The sequence below is a fragment of the Saccopteryx leptura genome, chromosome 4 (assembly GCF_036850995.1).
Source record: "Saccopteryx leptura isolate mSacLep1 chromosome 4, mSacLep1_pri_phased_curated, whole genome shotgun sequence".
Classification (NCBI taxonomy): domain Eukaryota; kingdom Metazoa; phylum Chordata; class Mammalia; order Chiroptera; family Emballonuridae; genus Saccopteryx; species Saccopteryx leptura.
In genome coordinates this window covers 207218565-207239503 of record NC_089506.1, presented here as the reverse complement: position 1 = coordinate 207239503, position 20939 = coordinate 207218565, and the positions used below count along the sequence as shown (strand labels likewise).

The 20939-nt window shown below is 42.2% G+C and overlaps 1 protein-coding gene across 1 annotated transcript in view; it reads right to left on the bottom strand.

Moving 5' to 3' along the window:
• USP7 (ubiquitin specific peptidase 7) overlaps positions 1-20939 on the bottom strand; it is a 66517-nt gene that overhangs the window by 26015 nt on the left and 19563 nt on the right. Inside the window, exon 2 of the mRNA XM_066382644.1 lies at positions 5853-5957. Coding sequence (XP_066238741.1) covers positions 5853-5957 — 105 coding nt within the window. The remainder of the gene's footprint in view (positions 1-5852; positions 5958-20939) is intronic.

Below are 20939 nucleotides of genomic sequence, written 5' to 3'. Positions count from 1 at the left end.
AAATGGGGATATCTACTCCACACAACCTCAACCTCGCTGCTGAAACCCAGCTCTCTGGAAAAATGAGAGTATCAGTTCCAATTTCCTCATAACCTGAAGCACCACAGTAACACAGTTTCTGTGTGAATGAGACCCGCCAAGCTCAGAAGGCTAACAACACACTCCTGCTTTCCCTCCTCGATTTCCGAGTTCAGTGTGATAACATCTATTCTCCTCTACCTTAATTCCCACATAATCCTTAGTGCACGGAGGGGCTCTGGAGGGAAGGGATGAAACACGTAACATCTGTTCAAGGACAGGACTTGGGAAGGTAAAGACAGCTTGGGAACTGGGCTGGGCAGAGAGAATAAACAGAGGGGGCACTGAACTTGCTAACACAGGTGGCCTTTGGGGGGAGTGGAATACGGCCAGACGTTCCCAAGGAATCCTTTCCAAGGAAGCGCAGCACTGTTTAGAAACAAAAGGTTGCTAAAAAGTTAGCCTAAAAATAAAGGCTAACTTCATTAGCTAAAATTTTTGTGAAACAAAGCCTGCACTCCCTAGGGAGAATAACTTAAAAAACAAAACAAAAAAACTGGTATTCTTTATTACTCAATGAGACTTAAGGCCAATTTAATTATAGTTTCCTCTAATAAAAAGCAAACTGTTGATACAGAGTGCTTCTTAGACTTTAGACTAAAGTCACACACTTTGGAATTCCACCTTAAGTGATGGTGGCTATTCATTTACAAGTGACACAGGCCCTGGGTTAGCTTTGACAAGCTCAGCAGTATCCTGATGCTTCTCAGACTCCTATGTGATGGAGCGGCCCTCTCAAAGCCACCCACCAACCTGTCCCTGCCAGCACTTCATAATAAAGCACCATGGATCGGTGCAGCAGGCCCATTTCTAATGTTCCTCTCGCTCTCTGTACCTATTTCTCTGCAGATGGAGAATAGCTCACAGATGGGCAGGGGACCAAGGCCACACCTTGAGGGGCCACAGCTGATCTACAAAAGGAGCCTGGAAGGCTTTTAAGAGTCAGGTGCTATTCTGACCCCCTGCCAGCCCCCAGGCTCCTGAGGGAGGGAAAGAGGGTGGAGGCTAAAGGGAAGCAGAGCCTGTGAAGAACAAACCCCCTCTTCACCCTCAGCCTCCACCCTGCACACAAACGGCTTAGGCTGGGACTAACTGAATTTGTTCTTAGGAAAACATGTCCATCAGTCCTCATGAGAGGGTAATATAATACTCTTTACCAAAGAAAGAACCAAAAGTATGCATGAAAGTTAGCATTTTTACCTTCTTTTAAACACTTTTTTCATCCCTAATTGTCTTTCCTACAGGTAGCCGTGCTCAGCAGTTAGAGAGGCCCTCTGAAAGGAGAGCCCCGGCGGGAGGGAGTGCCGTCTGAGTAGCACTGTGCAAGAGACTCCCCCCAGTGGCCGGCAACACGGAGCCCTTTCAGGGACAGGAAAGGCCAGAGAAAAGGCAAGAAATCTACTCAAGAGAATGATGTCTACAATGGCATAGGAGAAAAGTAGGCCAGTTTTTCAGACACACTGCTCACATTTGAGCTGCATTTAAATCCTGCAAGGTAGGCAAGGGCAGCTATTACATAAACCTCACTTTATATAGATGACAAAACTGAGACTCGCTGAGGTTAAGTAGCCCGTCTCATCCAAAGTGTTTTGCAAAGTGATCATGGAGGACTCAATACCATGATTTGTGAACACTAAGTACAGTCCGTGATCCTGCCTCTGGTTCGTAGAATGCCATTCTAACGCTCCACCAAACACAGACCCCAATAAAACTGGCTTGCTTTACAGCGATAGAAGAACTGTGTTGCCCCAGTACTCAGGCCTAAGGAGACATGGCAGGGTCCTGCCTCCCCTTCTAATTTTCCTATTTTGTTTTCAGATACAATTCAGCTCTTTGTAGGGTTAGATTTTTATACAGGTAAAAACTGATACATAGTGTGGAACTGAGTCCACAAGCTGGCAGGCCCGGCAATGGCTCAGTTCACCGTTGTTGAATTATACACTAGATGTAAGAGTCTGCTTCACATTGAGGGCACAACCTTAGAATAGACTTATCTTCCAAAACATACTAATCAGGAAATTTAACATGAAATTTCATGTGAATATAAATCTCATCCTATGGCTGGCAAGTCTTTATACTAACTGAATGATTGAAAAATTTTATTAAATACCAAAAGGTCAAAACAGAAGAGTCTACAAAAAAAAGAGAAGCTGACTTGAAACTCATCTTTGCCAAATAAGGCTGGCCTAATTCCCCCATGAGAAATTATAAGAGGCTAATCATATACCGTATCTCCCCATGTATTAGACTCTCCCATGTATAAGATGCACTTTACTTTTGGGGCATGAAATTTGAAAAAAAAAACAAAGTATTACATAAAGTTATTAAACTCAAGTTTTATTCATCATAAAATTCATAGAACTCCTCATCACTGTCAACAAGCGCAAAAACAAGAGTGAAAAAGTGGGAAATGCAAGTAAAAAATCTACAGCCACTGTATAAATAAGATGCACAGTTTTTAGGCCCCAAATTTTTCAGAGGGAAATGTGTGTCTTATACATGGGGAAAGACGGTAATTCTTTGTCCAAGAAACGGAGTGTAAGGTACTAAGGATCCTATGTACTATTTTTGCAACTGCCTGTGTCTATAATTACTTCAAAATTAAAAACGTTTTAAAAAGCAGTATACCTGGGATTATGAAGGATACCCCATATCCAGTAGTCTTAGTATTTCATCCAAATATTAGCTCTAAACTTCCAGGATACCACAGAGCACCTATTTCATTACTCCACGCATTTTTTTACTGTAGATAATAGGACGCTGAACTTGTGTTAACTGCCTGCGGTCACCACGCATCCTCAGGCAGAACTCGATCAGCACAGCACCTTCCCACCCTGTGCTTAGTAGCAGTAGCAGCTACCACGTACCCACAGCGACCACTGTGCCCGCTCAAACAGTCTTATCTGCACAGCAAAGGCCAATGTGCTGGCCTGGGGTTCGGGTGCATGAAAAAGTAGAAAAAGATGTATTACTTTGGTTTCCTGAACGAGAAAAGTTAGCCTGAAGTTTTCCCAAATGGTACTCTCGCAGTTAATTTTATCAAACCTCTTGGTTCACAGGTACCAACAACCTCAATCTATATTCATCTAGCTCTGCAGAGACTGCATTTGCTAGAAAACTTCCTGTGGTTATCTCAGGAAAACAGTAAGAAGCTAAAATCAAAGTAAAGTGGGTACGACTAGAAATGATTTTGATACTTGCCCATAATTCTATATCAGGGGTCCCCAAACTGCGGCCCCCTGAGGCCATTTATCCGGCCCCCGCCGCACTTTGGGAAGGGGCACCTCTTTCATTGGTGGTCAGTGAGAGGAACACAGGATGCATCCGCATCCTGTGCTCCTGGAGTACAGTATGTGGCGGCTCCGCAAAGCACAGTGTCTTTAACGTACAGAACTACTTCCGGTGACACAGGACTCACGCCTCACGGCTCCAGAAGCGCGTCATATCACTTGTTACAGCTAGCAGTGACAAATATGGAACTTGACATTGACCATCTCATTAGCCAAAAGCAGGCCCATAGTTCCCACTGAAATACTGGTCAGTTTGTTGATTTAAATTTACTTGTTCTTTACTTTAAATATTGTATTTGTTCTCGTTTTGTTTTTTTACTTTAAAATAAAATATATGCAGTGTGCATAGGGATTTCTTCATTTTTTTTTTTTATAGTCTGGCCCTCCAACTGTCTGAAGGACAGTGAACTGGCCCCCTGTGTAAAAAGTTTGGGGACCCCTGTTCTATATTAACAGGATTTGTAAATGCTCTCTACCTCACATTTTCCTGATCTGTGCTGTTAGCTATTTAACTTTTGTTTAAGAAACATCTCTTATTAAGGCTTCTCTGCACATCTGACCAGTATCAGTGTTTTACAGATTAAGATGTTTAAAGGATATTCAGGAAAAGGGGTTCTAAAGTCCAGAGTGTCGGGGAATCATTAATAAAAAGTCTTTAGGAGAAAGATGTTCGGATCCAATGGCTAGGGTATTATAACACAGAAACTTGTTTAACCTAGCACTCTTCAAACTCCCTAGATTCACAACACACTTGCCCTTAAGTACAGCTTCTACTCCTAGAACCACCTCCTTCCGCCCCTTTAGCATCAAATGGAAATTACCCTTTTCACTCTCTTATTCCTGGGTCTTTCAAAGGGCACCGAAAATTCAAACCAGTAAGAAAGTGCTACTGAAGATCCCTCTACTTTTTCCTACAATATAGTTTTTCCACGTGGTAATTCACAACAGGAGCATTGCCCTTTTAAGTTCTATGGCTCGGCACCATTATTTACTACTAACAATTTAGTAAAATGCCTCAAGATAAAAGGAATTTTATATACATTGCAATCTCCTAACAGTGGTTCACAAATGAGGCAAATTCCAGGTCCCAAGAGACATCAGCCAGTATCTAGACATCTGGTTGTCACAATTGAGAAGATAAGGGTAGAATGACACTGGTGTCCTATAATGCAAAGGACAGCTCCCTACAACAAAGAATGACCCATCCAAAATATGCAGTGGAGCCGAGGCTTAGATACCCCTGCCCTTTTATCTGCACCAAGCCCTCCCCCCTAAAAGCACGAGTGGAAATATCAGTCCAAAACTGCTCTGGAATCTAGACTGAGAGCACTGTGACTGGGCTGGGCCAGTCAATGCTCCACAAGTGCTAGGACTGGTCCTTCACTCACATCTGGCACATCAGACCTGGCAGTGCCTGCCCTCTGCACTCTCTGACTCACTAATGGCATCTCCGGTGTCTAAAATAAAACCAAGAGCCCAGGAACCAAAGAGACCACACCCACACCGTTGCCCTTGGTCTCGAGTGGAAAGTGCACTGCACAGGTAACAAAGCAGCGGGGTTTAGACCACGCCTCTTTACCTTCCTTAGATATTGCCTCAGCCAGCTGCCAGGGGATAAACCGCACTGTGAGAGAACTCTCAACTACGGCTGCAGTTTCTCATGAAGGCTGAACTTTTGGCAGGAGGTCTGAACAGCAGTCCTTCTGGTGGTGCAGCCCGTGGCTGATGAGGTTTCTTTCAACTGCCCCGTTACACCCCTGGGAAGGACACAACCCTCATGAGGATTGATGGACATGCTTTTGACAGAACATGGTTTCATATTACACTGCAAGATTCCAGGGGCTGAATAAGTGATTACTAGCTGCTACCTGCTCACGATTTTGACCTTGCAAATGTACAGGTCACATAAACTGATAAAGTATAAAAAAGAAGCTGTCTCAAAAGAAAGTGACTCCCTAAGCACAAAATGTCCATGCATGTACATATGCATGTTTTTCTTGTACAGAAGTGATAAAATTTAGTGTGGGAGAATCAAGCCCAAAACTCGGTCTGATTTCAAACCTAAAAGGAGTGGGGTGCAGACAACTGATATACACACTACAATAAGAATGCAATGGAAAGCCAAGTTCCAATGTCTAGAAGCTAGAAGTAACTTGCTGAAGAAGGAGAGGAGAGTAACATGTATTACTTGGTCTGAATACTAACAGTGGCTGAAAAACTGCAGGCTTGAGTAATACCCATCTATTATAAACGTATTTAAACCTTCTCACCTAGGCTGGGGAGAATCAACTTACCTTGAAATTTGTAGGTGATCTTGAAATTCAACACCAAAACAGGCTCCTAATTTTTCTTCAGCTACAACCTCCTAAAAACTAGCTACTTTTAAGAAACTCAGAAGTGCTTGAGAAAGAAACAGGCAAGGCATCTATTTGTGTTTCCAACAGTTTTCTGCCCAATGCAAGTAAGCAAACCACTTGTACTTACCATCCTCCATATCTTCCTCCGTGTTGTTGTGCCCATCACTCATGGCTACATTCCCGTTGATGACAGGGTTCTGAGTAATTCTCGGTGGGTCATCTGTATCTCCAGCTTTAAAGAAAACAAAGAAATTCCATGGTTTTTACCTTCATGGCTTAGATTAAATAAAAATATGTTGGTACTTTTGATGATTTCTATGCCCTAGTAAACTCCAACTGTGCTATAATCAATATGCTCTAACCCAAAAGGTATTTACTAGCTTCTTTAGTAAATATGAACTTGGGCTGATTTATAATGCTAAATGTATTTGAACACACACTATATGCCACACAATGATCTGCTCCATCCACAATATTTATTTTGAAGGAGGTTTCTGACTCATTAAAACTTAATTAATACTAGAGAGATTATTAAAGATTTTACTAAATATATACAAAAAAGTGTGCATTAAATTTGTTTTTTTTACCAGAGATCATATCATGTCAGTGCCTTAATACATCACACTGTCATTCTCAAAGTATCTCTGGACAATTACTGTATAATTTAAGTGTAAGTCCATGCAAAAACCAGAACTGGTATTTTGGGGGCACAGGGAAATGGGAAGGAGGAGGGCTGGCATATAGAGAATCCAGAAAGGATTGAGGGCTAATAAAACAGTTTTGATATTCTGTATGCTTGTTGAAATCTGGCTTAAAAAACATCTACATATAATGAGAAGCGTGGATTCAAAACATTTAAGCGATGACTGGCAAATATAAGGTGGATCCAACTGTAACATTCTCATCATTATTTCCACTCATTAAATTTAAAAACATTTTCTTACACTGGCATAGCTCCATGATTTAAAAGGAGGGTGGTGGTAAACAATCTCTATTGGCCAAAAGGGCCATTCTTCACATTTTTAAATCCTCTCCTTCTTCCATATATCACAACAGCCCACTGCAAGTAGGTAATGCTGGCCCCATGTTGCCTATGTACTTGGTGTTCCCTGGGGCATCAGACATTTCCATAGGAATTAAAGGGTCTCAGCTACAAACAGCAGGTGTGATTTTAAAAATATCTACGTAGGTGTGTCCTTGGCCTCTGATATTTCAGAGCCTTTCCAGCATTCGGATCAGCACTGTCAGGTTCAGCACCACGGATAGCACCCATCTCCCCCCTCCCCTTTAGACACTCCAAAACCCCAACTATCAGGTTACAGCTCTCACATAATTTCTGTATATAAATTGTACATTATCCTTCTTTAAGCATCTCACACACATCTTAGAAATTCTTGGAATCCAAGAAACAGGTATTACCAACCATTTCCTCAGTTGTTTTATTAACTATAAACAAATATATACACTTTAAAAAGCCATTTTTAAAAAATAACAATATATATATATTTTAAACTGACCTCTCTAATACCACACCCTGACAGAAAAACTGGCGAAGGGAAATATAACCAAGGAGAAATTCCTTTTATATCATTGGTTAACTAGCTCAAATCTAAACTCTTAAACCATTGTTTTTAACCTTTTTTTATATTTGGGGACTGAAAATAAAAGAATTATTTTGGGGACCACTAAAGAAGAAATCATCTTGAGCATAAATGAATTCAAGAAAGATTATTGGGTCTATAATCTTCATTCATCAGGGTGTGGATCAACACAAAATTTCTGGTGGACTGGTCTGCAGACTGTTGGTTGAAAAACACTGCTTCAAAACAAATGTGCTTTAAAAGCAATAAAAAACCAAGTACATTGACCGAAATGTCTTCATCCACATTATCCTCTAAATTGTATAAAACCACAAAAGAAATATTTTGAGAAAAAATCCCAAGAAGGTCCATGAATTAAATAGTACACTGTCCACCAATAGAATATTATGCAGCAGTGTTTTTTAGAACTTATATAGAAAATTAAGACACCAAGCAATAAATGCAACCCTTGTTATAAGAGATATAGAGTATATTGGAATGCTATATAAATTATTTCCCTTTCTATGAATAAACCAACACTTAAAAAAAACCATATAAACTATAGTAGTAGGAGTTTCTACAGAAGCAGCAGAGTATTGGTCACGCACGCACTCACATCATGTACACGTACTACAAATCTAAAGTAATGTGCTTGATACCTGTCGCACTGCGATTGCTTTAAAATGGAGTTTATAACACACAAATGCAAAAATAACCAATTATGCACAAAACAAAGCCCTGCTCCTGAAACTAGGATGTTATATAAATGTTGGCAGTCTAAACTGTGGCAAGTCATGATTCTGAAGATTCTGAAATCCAGGCAAATTCAAATTACTGCTGAGAAAAAGTATCTTTAAAGGATCGTTTTAGTGACTTGCAATAGCGGAATTTTTTGTCAGAAGTTACAGTAATAAAAGTCAAGATCAATTCGAGAGATTCTATGGATCACCATTCACACTACCTTACTGTATGGTGTGGGAAAATGAGTAAGTTGACAAATTGGTTTTTCGCAGTAGAATTAACAGCATTGTTATGAGAGATCCTGTTCTAGTGTTAATGAAGACAAGCTTTCTCTGCAGTTGGCCCCTGAAAGCAAGGCAGGTAGTTTTATAGCTGACCAGGATTCTCCTGAGCAATGCCCCATCTTTTATTTTACACACCAAGGAACATGTTTCTGCTGGGCTGACCAAATTGTTCTTTTCCACTCTTTCTAAGCATGGAGATAGTGGTCAAGACCAGTGGCTGTCAAGTGGCACAAAGTTCCTGGTTGGTCCACCATGTACATGAGAAACCAGGCCAACAACAGGGCCGATGAAGTTCCCAACCAACTGCCATAGAAACTTTGTAAAGTTGTCAACACAAGTCTAACTCCTGAGGGGCTGAACATCCAGTTAAAAAATGCTCCTCATAAAGGAGTTCAACAAGAGGATTCAAATTTTAATTAAGACACAGTGAATCCCTGGACCAGAATTAAATGATAAAAGCACTCGATACCCACAAAGTCTTTACTGGGCTTCCAGAAATATCCCAAATGAATAAAACTGCCTTCTTTATCATCAAAGAAGCCCAAAACTGGTGTGTACATCTATTGATCGCTGTACACAGTGATCTTGCTCCTGATTTTTATGTCCTGCCTAGCTGGAATTTCCCCTTCTGTGTCAATTCTCATTTGGCCAATATGAACAACACTAATTTTCTGATATACAATTTTCTGTTGGCCTTGACATTTTGTCACCTCATACAGATCTCCCAAACCTGTCCCAAAAAAACTCGATTTGAGAAAACCAAACACCACAATAAAACTTCACAGCCTTCCAACTAAGTTTCAGGATCTCAAATATTAAGACTGGAGACATGTTTGGCGATGACAATATGGAATGCCTCAAAGAGACAAAGTCTCTGATAAGCCAAATGTCTGCAAGGTGAAAAAGGCAGTTATTAATGCAAAATATACACGACACTCAGAAAAACAACAGAAGATCATTTCCATTACTTGTGATTGGTAAACCTTTTGATAACAAATCTTGGGATAAGTATCAGGGGTATAATTTCAATTCTTATGTTAAAAGGTACAAGATAGCCTGAACAGGCGGTGGCGCAGTGGATAGAGCGTCAGATTGGGATACGGAGGACCCAGGTTCGAGACCCTCAGGTCGCCAGCTTGAGCATGGGCTCATCTGGTTTGAGCAAAAGCTCACCAGCTTGGACCCAAGGTTGCTGGCTCGAGCAAGGGGTTACTTGGTTTGCCGAAGGCCCGCGGTCAAGGCACATATGAGAAAGCAACCAGTGAACAACTAAGGTGTTGCAACAAAAAACAGATGATTGATGCTTCTCATCTCTTTGTTCCTGTCTGTCTGTCCCTATCTATCCCTCTCTCTGTCCCTGTAAAAAAAAAGGTACAAAATATCTTTTTTAAAGAGTGACTTTAGAAAAACACACAGGCTACCTTGGCTAGTAACGAAACTTTTATACCCTCTTTTACTGAGGATGCCTATAACTATGTTTAGCTTTCCTACCTGCTGACTTTCGTTTGTGATGTCATCACAGAACTACTAACCCAAAGAACACAGTCAACTGCCATGGAAATGATGTGGTCTAATCTAGCTGCTGAATATCATTGTTGGATGAGCTAACATTATCGCAATGTGTTCTTTGACATTTTCTGTCATCTCATAAAGATCTCTCAAACCTGTCCCAAAAAAGCTCAGTTTGAGAAAGCCAAATACCACAATAAAACTTTGCAGCCTTCCAACTAAGTTTCAGAACCACAGAAAACTAGCCATGCCTCAGATGGACTCTTCACTCAGCCTCCCAGAGTCCTGCTCAAATTTCCCAACTAGTGCCACTACCCAGTGAGCAAAACCATGACTTGGTTAAGACGGCATAATAGCAATTATCAATTTAGTCCCTGAATTGGTCAAGTAGAGCCTTTAACTGCCCCTGTTAATCCCAACCCTACCAGTTCACCTTGAATTCCAAGTCAGCCCCCGCCCCAGGACTCTGCTTGTCTTCCTTTCATCTCTCCCAGCACTGAACCCATTTTAAAGAATATTACATAAAACAGAGGTTATCAAGGTAAATTAGAACACTGGTATCTTTCAGTATATTCTTCTCTTAAGTGGCAACTCCAAATACATTTCAGTACAGTTCAGAAATATCAGTATTGGTCCTGGAAACCCATCAAGCAGCATCAAGACCCCAATCTGAATTCCGGAGTCACCTTCCTGCCCAAGCCTGTGGTTCTCAGCCATATCTGCATGGCTCTGCAGCAGAATCTGCTGGGCTGGGGGAGGGGAGGGTTCTCTCCCCCACATCAGAGTGACAGCATAGATTCTTTAGGAGCTCTATTCTTATACCTCAACATTCTTTCTGTTAAAGCTCCCCACAAAATAAGAACCAGAAATAGATTCAACCAATTTCAACAATTTAAATATTCACCTTCAAAAGGCAAAGTATTTGGCTCCATGAGGTGGGTGGCTTTTAGGGCACAACACTACCGTGTTAGGTCCTCTGTAGGTATATTTAACAAGAACAGAACCAATCCTATGTAAAATGTGTGTATATGTTTGTATGCATACTTCTTATTTATTTATTTATTTTAGAGAGGCGGGGGGGGGAGAGAGAGAGAGAGAGAGAGAGAGAGAGAGAAGGGGGAGGAGCTTAAGAAGCAAGTCCAGGGTTTCAAACCAGCAACCTCCGTGTTCCAGGTCATTGCTCAATCCACTGTGCCACCACAGATCAGGCCATACTTTTTTTTTTTTTAGCAAGAGAGATAGGAGGCAGAAAGAAAGATGAGAGGTACCAACTCATAGTTGTGGCATTTTAGTTGTTTACTGATTGCTTCTCATATGTGCCTTAAAGGGTGTGGCAGGCTCCAGCTGAGCCAGTGACCCCTTACTCAAGCCAGCAGCCTTGGACCTAAGCTAGCGACCATGTGGTCATGTCTATGATCCCATGCTCAAGCTGGTGACCCCAGGGTTTTGAACCTGGGTCCTCAGTGTCCCAGATCAATACTTTATCCACTGCGCCACCTGGTCAGGCATATGCACACACTTACTGAAAACAAATAGTTTTTAAATTTGTAAAGCACTAAAGCATAAAAGATAACGGTGTACAGTTATTAAACTTAAAGCTTAATTGTAACATTTAGTTTATAAAAGGCTCTATTTTCTATGGCAAAGACTTTGACACTTAAAAAATAGAAGTAATACTTGACTTTTGTAACTATTTCCCTGGTCGGCAAACTGTGGCTCGTGAGCCATCTGCGGCTCTTTGGCTCCTTGAGTGTGGCTCTTCCACAAAATACCATGTGCGGGCACTACCTCGATAAGGAATGTACCTACTTATACAGTTTAAGTTTAAAAAATCTGGCTCTCAGAAGAAATTTCAATCGTTGTACTGTTGATATTTGGCTCTGCTGACTAATGAGTTTGCCGACCACTGATTTAGGTTATTTTAAATAAATGATTATCTAATAAGAGTAAAAAAGGGGAGTGGGGCAAAGTAGCCCAGAAATAGATGATAAGGTAGATGGGGCGGGGGAGGGAGGGCGGAGACCTAGTTACTAGTTCCTTAGTTATTCAGTTGCTAACAATGGGAAACTGGGTATGGGATATGTGGTGACATGCTGCACTAGCTTTCCAACTTTCCTATACATCTAAAATGAATCCAGAATTTAAAGTGTACTTTAAAAAGACAACACAGCAAACCCTCAAGCCTAAGAAGCAAGGAATATAACATTAGTATCCACATAAACATGTCTGAAATTCTCACACAATTAGAAGGAAAAAGAAAGTGGAAAAAGATATAACGTTGGGTGGTGGGTGCATGGTGCAGTGTGCAGATGATGTGCTATATAGAACTGTATACTTTAAACCTATATGGTTTTATTAATGTCACCCCAACAAATTCAACTAAATAAATGAATGAATGAACAAAGAAATAATGAAGAAATAAAAATGAATGAATGAATGGATAAAAAAAATGGCAGCTTGAGAGCCGAGACACAAAAAGCTTCCCACACAGGGGCCTGGGCAGGTGCGCAGAGCCGAGTTCTTCCACGGGCTGCCAGAGAGGGAGAGCTGTGTCTGCGCTGGGGCAGGAGCAGACGTCACGTTTACGTGGAACAGTTCATGAACCAGTAGCTGCCGTTTCCTGGACCCTACTGGGTCTCAGGTAGTGATCACAAGGCCCAGGGTAAGGCAGAGTGGGATATTCTCCATTTCCGGATGGAACCTAAAGAGAGACTGTCACCAGACCAGGGTCACAGCTGGGCTGTGAGGGTACTGCCACAGGAGGAACCCAAGTCTCTAGGCTATGGAGCCCCTGCTATTTCTCTACTTTACCTCTCTACAGCACTATCTGCCCACGTGGCCCTTTTCGCAAGGAGGCATGCTCGTTCCACAGACCCAGTACAAGTTGAGGGAGCAGCCAAACGAACCCAGAGGCACCAGTTGGGAAAAAACGAGATGAAAAAAGTCCTAAGCATAGAGGCGCGATGCTGTGAGGAAGCTGAGATTCTTAACTCTATGCATGTACTTTTTAAAATGCCTACTCTCTCAACATAACCTGCAGTCCAGCACAACTGTTACTATATCCCCCGTATTTCATTCTTCTATTAAACTCATTGTGATATCTGCAGATTCACAATTACCAGAGAAATAACAGATCCCTTTCCCTTTACCCAACTTCCCCCCCCAAAAGGACAATTTTGCAAAATAACAGTACAATATACCATCTTCCAGGATATTGATGTTGGCACAATATACTAATCCCATTCCTATTTACTTGAACTCATTTTATGACATGTATAGGTTTGGTTGTCCACTAGAGTCAAAAGAAACACACAAGGACCCTCAGAATGCATACACATAGCCACAGCCACATCCCTTGCACCCACCCCCCTGACCTCTGGCAATGACTAACCTCCACATTCATAATTTATCGTTTCAATAATACAGAAATGGATAAAGGTACCGTATTTTTCGCTCCGTTAAGACACATTTTTCCCCAAAAAAAGTGGACGGGAAAATGCCTGTGTGTCTTATGGAGCGAAAAATATGGTATTTTATTAAATATTTTAACACACCATTCGGTTCAGAATATTTTCTTTCTTATTTTCCTCCTTAAAACCCTAGGTGTGTCTTATGGTCACATGCATCTTATGGAGCGAAAAATATGGTATCCTTTTGGGAGCAGGCCTTTTGGTTAACTCCCTTGACTTATATCGCTAAGCAGGGTTCCACGGCAGGGACACATCATCATTCACCTGCTAACATCAGGGTTGTTTCCAGTTTGGGAATAGCATGAATAATATTAATAAACTATTAATATTTTTGTCCAAGTTCTGGTTTCATATTTACTTTCACTTTTGGATTTTGAAGAATGAAATGCTCACAGTAGCAAGGCAAGGGGTGCTGACGCGCACAAAGGCAAATAATCACTTTCCCCCTCCAAGCATAATGTGAAGGATTCCACCGTTTGATGTGTCAACTTCCCAGCTTTCTCAGCATTCCTGGACAGACACATGCACAATGTGCATGCACCTCTTTTCAGGAACAGAAAAATGATACACACTCACCGCACTACATGAATCAATTACAGCTATCAGCAGTCAGTACACAGACACATATGCACAAATATGTACACATATTTCATTTGGAATATACCATAACATTATGTGATGATTTACCCAACCACTCCCCTAGGAATGACTGTTTCCAGTTTGGGGGGATTTTTTGGCCACTTGCATGATGTGCAGCAAACAACTCCATACTGTGACTTGCGCCCTGCTGCATGTTTTGTAACCAGGTCTTTCTCAAACAGATCTGCCTCCCCCCGCCCCCAAGTAGTTTGCCACACTCTTCCCAACAGCACTTATCAACAACTCAAGAAACAGGACACTACGAAATGGCTCCGAACAGCTAAATTACAAGGCTCCCCTCCTGCACAGAGTTGGCATACTGTTCAAGAGAACTCCTCCAGCTCATAAACAGAGCTCCACTACTATAACTGCAGGAACTCAAATACAATCAAATTCCTGATGTTCTGGCCCAGAACAAATCCTCAGTGAATGGAATCTACCTCCAAGCTCACCGAGGGGGGCAAAAGCTGACAACCCAACAGAGAGGCAGGCGTATTAAGCATGACTAAGGAGCTGGGTTCAGCAATCAGGCTGGTTACAGAGGGAGGAAATCTCAAAGCAGGTGGCATTGACCAGTGAGCTTCAGCAGGAACACCACAACCAAGAGAGAGAGAGGAGGGCTGTCATGAGGGACATCTTTTGGGAGATGCCACTCCGTAAGAAACCAGAGCTGGGAAATGACTTCCTGACAGTTGGAGAAAACCTACAATTCCGGGGGGAAACTCAGTAACTGTAGCCCACTCCAGCTCCCTCTGGGGGAGTCTTATAAGCAATACTGGGCTTCAGACAAGACCATGGAACACAGCCACCCCTTGAACAGAATCTGGAGTAAGCAAGGACTGAAGTTCTTAAGGGATACAAACAGTTGAAGAATAACAGATCTGGTGGCGCAGGTGGCACAGTGGATCAAGCGTCGACCTGGAACACTGAGGTCGCGGGTTCAAAACTCTGGGCTTGCCTGGTCAAGGCACATATGGGAGTTGATGCTTCCTGCCCCCCCCCCTCTTTCTCTATCTCTATCTCTCTAAAAAAAAAAATGAATAAACAAATAAAAATTCTTAAAAAAAAAAAAAGCCTGGCCTGTGGTGGCGCAGTGGATAAAGCATTAACCTGGAATGCTGAGGTTGCGGGTTCGAGACCCTGGGCTTGCCTGGTCAAGGCACATATGGGAGTTGATGGTTCCTGTTCCTCCCCCTTCTCTCTCTCTGTTTGTCTGTCTCTCTCTCTCCTGCCATCTCTCTAAAGTGAATAAATTTAAAAAATTTTTTTTAAAAAAAGAGTAACAGATCTGAATTCCTCTCTCACTCCAGCTCTCACAATCAGTCTTTTCTCCCTTCCAGGACTCAGTGGCTCTGAGTTTACCACCCTCACAGCCACTGAATGAAGAGAAGGTGCCGACCAGGCAATATGGCCCATCTGCCAACAAGCTCACCTTCCCCATCACTGACAAAGACCACACTGCCCACTGGCTCTCAGGAAACAAAGCACTTACCAGCCCTCACTCCTTCTGTGCCTGACTAGGAGAGTGAAATCTCCCAGAGCAGTTTCTGAGAGTGGTCTTAAGTGGAAAACTTTATGCTTCAAAAAGATTTTTTCTAATCCCTTATCATTCTATTACCAAGGACTTCAAGCATCCCCCTAAATGGTGGAGATATCCTATCTGCCTGCAATTACAGTAAAAACAAAGCAGACATCCTAATTAATTCTAACACATCTTTCCCAACAGGAATAACTTGGAAAGTGAAGGGATGCATTTCTGTCAAGAACGGCAGAGCCCATACTCACCTCTCAGAAATTGGTCCACTTATTTACCAAGTGTCTGTGTGCCGAGAGCAGGGTGGGGCCTGTAGCTCAGGAAGGAACAGATCAGCTCCCAGCTCGCCTGGAGCTTCCTTTTTTGTGGTAGCAGACAAGGAGACAGTTTACAAGGAGGGGAAACAAGAAGACTGACAGAACCGTGGGGCTTGAATACAGACCATCAGCCATGAAGGAAGAGGCAGCATCCAGGTAGAAACCAGGAATGAAAAGGAGCCAGCTGCGCAGAGATCCCAGAGAAACACATTCTAGATAGAGTAGCAAGGGAGAAGATGGAGGTTCAGATGACAGGTGGGCAGCCAAGGCTGTGGAGGGCCTTCAAGGCCATGATAAGAACTCTGAATTTCATTCCCAAATGTTCTCTCTAGGCATGTGCCCATCACCAAGCGAAAAGATAGAAATCCATTACTGATGGGGAAGTGGGGTAAGAAGGGTGAGGAAAGGAGACTTGACTTTGGTGGTGAACACACAATACAATACAGACATGATATATTATAGAATTGTATACCTGAAACCTGTAGAATTTTAGTGACCAAAGTCACTCCAATAAATTCAATAAATATGAGAAAAGGTTTGACCAAGAGATGGTGCAGTGGATAGAGCACTGACCTGGGACACAGGTGACCCAATTCGAAACCCCAAGGTTGCTGGCTTGCACGCATGATCATAGACATGACCCCATGGTTGCTGGCCTGAGCAAGGGGTCACCTGCTCTGCTGGAACTCCCCCCCCAGTCAAAGCACATAAGAGAAAGCAATCAATGAACATCTAAGGTCCCACAACAAAGAATTGATGCTTCTCATCTTCCTTCCTTTCTCTTTCACTAAAAAGAGAAAAAACAAGGAAAGCCACCATGGCCTTGAAAGCACTGCTCAAAGCACAGTTCTTCAGTTGGTCAGAGCTAGATGGTCCCAGTGTTGGGACTCTGGCTGCCACCCCATACACCCACCTGGTCAAGCCTGTCTGAAGCATCACAGGCAGATGCTCCTTTGCTGTCCTGCAGAGGACGTGGGTGCCCTCAGGTCTAACCTGCCAAAGTTAGGTGGGCAGCCTCCAGTAGTTCTATGAATTCCTTTTGGTCATATTTTTAACAGATGAATTATGACTTAATCAATACAATTCTAAAGTGTTCTGGCTTTATTACGATTATAACTTTTATATGATTTGGCTACATGCATCTCCCATTCAACTGTCTGGGAGCCTGCTGCCAGGTAGCAGTCCTATCCTACTCCACCAGGATTTCTTTGGTCCTCTGCTGTTGGTGGGCCACCACGTGGCCTGAAGTCAGTATCGGCCCAGCTACTAAGCAGCAGAGACTGGAGGTTAAATGTAGACCCACTGTACTGAAACCCAACAGTTAGTTCTACACTCTGAAATAATACCAATTTAAATTAGTGATATTAAAATAAAGCCACAAAGAAGGCCACATATAAATTTGTGTTCCTTAAAAAGAATTTATTTGTTTGAGGCTTTGTTTGGTTGATTATATAAAAACCACCTGTTCCCTAGAGGATCACTAACTGCCAACCACGTCTGTCCCACAACCGCTGGCTGACGACTGGTGTGAATGCTGGCTGGGCAGAGAAGGTGTGCAATCCTGTACTGCTTTCTTCCACATCGGTCTGGTTTCACAGGAAAAGAGACCAGCATTATCTGCTAGGTTGTCACGCAGGCCACTAGTAAAAAGGAAGTCCCAGCACACCTGGCAGAGACAAAGCTTCATGGAAGCTACAGGATGAAGGCTGAATATATTTGCAACACGTAATAGCCCAAGGATTAAAATATCCAGAATATACAGAATTCCTAAAAATTAAGAATCCAACTATAACAAAGGAGAAATTAATAATAAAAACTAATAAATATTCTCAGCTTCCCTAATTAACAGGACACCATTTTCCATCTACCATATTAACAGTAAAAAATATGGGTGTTATCAAATGGGTAGCTGGAGTGTAAATTTAGTCAAATTATTTTCCCCAAAGGCAATATTTAATAAAACCAAGTCAAATATCTTTTTATACAAAATGTCATTTCTAAGAATTCATTCCAAAGAAAACTAGCATACATGCCCAAAGATATACACATGCACATTTCTTACATCAAAATACCATTTCTTTGCAGTGAAAAATTAAAAACAAGCCTGACCAACTGGAGGCGCAACAGAGAGAGCGTCAACCTGAGGTCTGAAACCCCAAGGTCTCTAGCTTCAGCATGGGTTCATCCAGCTTGAGCACGGGGTCACAGACAAGACCCCATGCTCACTGACTTGAGCAAGGGGTCAGTGGCTCACTTGGAGCCCCCCAGTCATGGCACATATGAGAAGCAATCAATGAACAACTAAGGTGCCGTAAATATGAGCTGATGCTAACCTCTCCTCTTTCCTGTCTCTATCTCACCTGCACCCACTAAAAATAAATAAATAACAATGTAAGTGCCCATATCACCAAAGCTACATACTGTATGGCTCCAGTTATATGAAGTGTCCAGAAGATGCAACTCTTTAGAGACATAATGCAGAGAAGAGGTTACCTAGAATTGAGGGGAGTAGATGGGTAGGAAGTGGGGAGATTTGAGAAGTAATGGATACGGGGTAGAGAGTTTTCCTTTTGGTATAATAAGAATCTTCCAAAATTGACTGGGGTGATGGTTGCATAACTCTGGGAATATAGTAAAAAGCTACTGAACTGTACACTTTAAGATTTTATTTATTCATTTTAGAGAGAGAAAAGGGGAGGAGCAGGAAGCGTCAATTCCCATATGTAAGGTAAACCCAGGGTTTCAAACCTGCAACCTCAGTGTTTCAAGTTGATGATTTATCCACTGCACCAACACAGGTCAGCCTGAACTGTACACTTTAAATGAGTGAAGTGAAAGTATGTGAATTTTGTCTCAATAAAGTTCTATTTTTTAAAAAGGGCACAAGGACTTAATAGAAACGGGCCATTCCATCTGGAGACAAATAGTTTCACAAATTACAAATTTCTAGGAGCTCTTCATAGTAAATGATGCACTTACTAAGCAACTGAGTCATGTATAAATGGTCCATTTCTGCAGTATTTCTCTAAAAATAGTATTAAACAGTTAGGTGTCCTTAAAATTCAATTATCCACAAAGTTTACTTATGTACATAAGTTTACATTCATGTAGTTTTAAATACAGTAAAACTAAAATAGGGAGGCGTGCCCATCAATAGAGGAATCACTGAATAAATTATAAGGACATCCTTACAGAATGAATGAACCTGCATGTATGGACCTGGGGCAATATCCATAACACATTAAAGATACAATGTTTACTCTTCTGAGGAATGGAGATTTTCTTTCTAGCATCCTTGTTGTTTAAATGTTTATTAGCTTTACAATAAGAGTCAAGCCTGACCAGGCAGTGGTGCAGTGGACAGAAATTGGACTGGGATGCAGAGGACCCCAGGTTCAAGACCCCGAGGTCGGCCTAGCGTGCGGAGGACCCGGGTTCGATTCCTGGCCAGGGCACACAGGAGAAGCGCCCATTTGCTTCTCCACCCCTCCGCCGCGCCTTCCTCTCTGTCTCTCTCTTCCCCTCCCGCAGCCAAGGCTCCACTGGAGCAAAGATGGCCCGGGCGCTGGGGATGGCTCTGTGGCCTCTGCCTCAGGCGCTAGAGTGGCTCTGGTCGCAACATGGCGACGCCCAGGATGGGCAGAGCATCGCCCCTGGTGGGCGTGCCGGGTGGATCCCGGTCGGGCGCATGCGGGAGTCTGTCTGACTGTCTCTCCCTGTTTCCAGCTTCAGAAAAATGGAAAGAAAAAAAAAAAAAGACCCCGAGGTCGCCAACTTGGACCCAAGGTTGCTTGCTCAAGCAAGGGGTTACTCAGTCTGCTATAGCCCCAGGGTCAAGACACATATGAGAAAGCAATCAACGAACAATTAAGGTGCCACAACGAAAAACTGATGATTGATGTTTCTCATCTCTCTCTGTTCCTGTCTATCCCTCCCTCTGACTTTCTTTCTGTATCTGTGTAAAAAAAAAAAAGTAAAATTTAATTTTTTTTTTAAAAATTAAGAATACAAACACACAATACAAGCAAAGTAAATCATGGTGCAAAAATGCACAAACCAGAATATTTCCCAAGCATTACAGCACCTCAACAGCCCTTAGAAGTTGTACCAGGCCTGACTATAGACATGACCCCATGGTCTCTGGCTCAGCTGGAGCTCCCCCCCAGCCCCCCTCTCAAGGCACACAGGAGAAAGCAATCAATGAACTGAAGTGCCCAAACTACCAGTTGACACGTCTCATCTTTCTCCCTTTCTGTCTGTCTCTCACAACAAACAAACAAACAAAAAATTAAAAGTGTCAGATAAGGGAAAAGAGGGTGCACCAGCTGCCTATTTAGAGTCAGGAGGTGGGAATAGGGAACAGAATCCAGAACAAAGGGATTACCTACACAATGTGTGGCCTGGAAGGTCAGTTTACACCTTGGCAAAAGGCAGCATCCTCTCTTAAATGCCTGCACTTTCCTTTAGAACTACTCTGAAAGACAAAGCAGTTGGAGGGCTGAGGGTGAGACCAGAGGTAGAGAGATTTTTACACAAGCTCTTGGGCTAAATAAAACTCTTAACAGCTAGTCAAACAAAACCAACTTCAAATGAATTCCTTTATTTGAATAAAACCACAAACAGAATAACCTAGGACAAAAGACTAATTTATTTCTGGTTTTCAACATGTAGGCAGGCAGACTACCACTCAGGTTTTACCCTCCTTTTGAGGGGACCCACCCTGAGTTCTAAAGACATGCTCCCATTCAAGACCTTTTGAAAAACTAGTGGCTAAAGAAATGGTTTGCAAGTTCCCGGAAGACTAGGCTCCCAGGAGAAGCAAAGAAAATCTGGTCTTATTTTAAAAAAACATTTTTTTAAAGGAGGAAAGGAGACCGTTCAGTTCACAAACATGCAGAAACCTTTGAAGTACTAGCCTTGTCCCCTGTGAAAAGTGGACATCAGAAGGTAGTCATTGGCACAAGAGACATACCATGTTCATGCAATGGGAAACATAGTAAAGATGGCCATTCTCTTCAAATTAACCTTTCTGTCTGAACACAGTTCCAATCAAATTCCAGTAGAATTTTTTACAGCTATAGACAAGCTGATTCTAAAATTTACATAGAAAAGTAAAGGAAATATATAGTGTAAAGCCAGT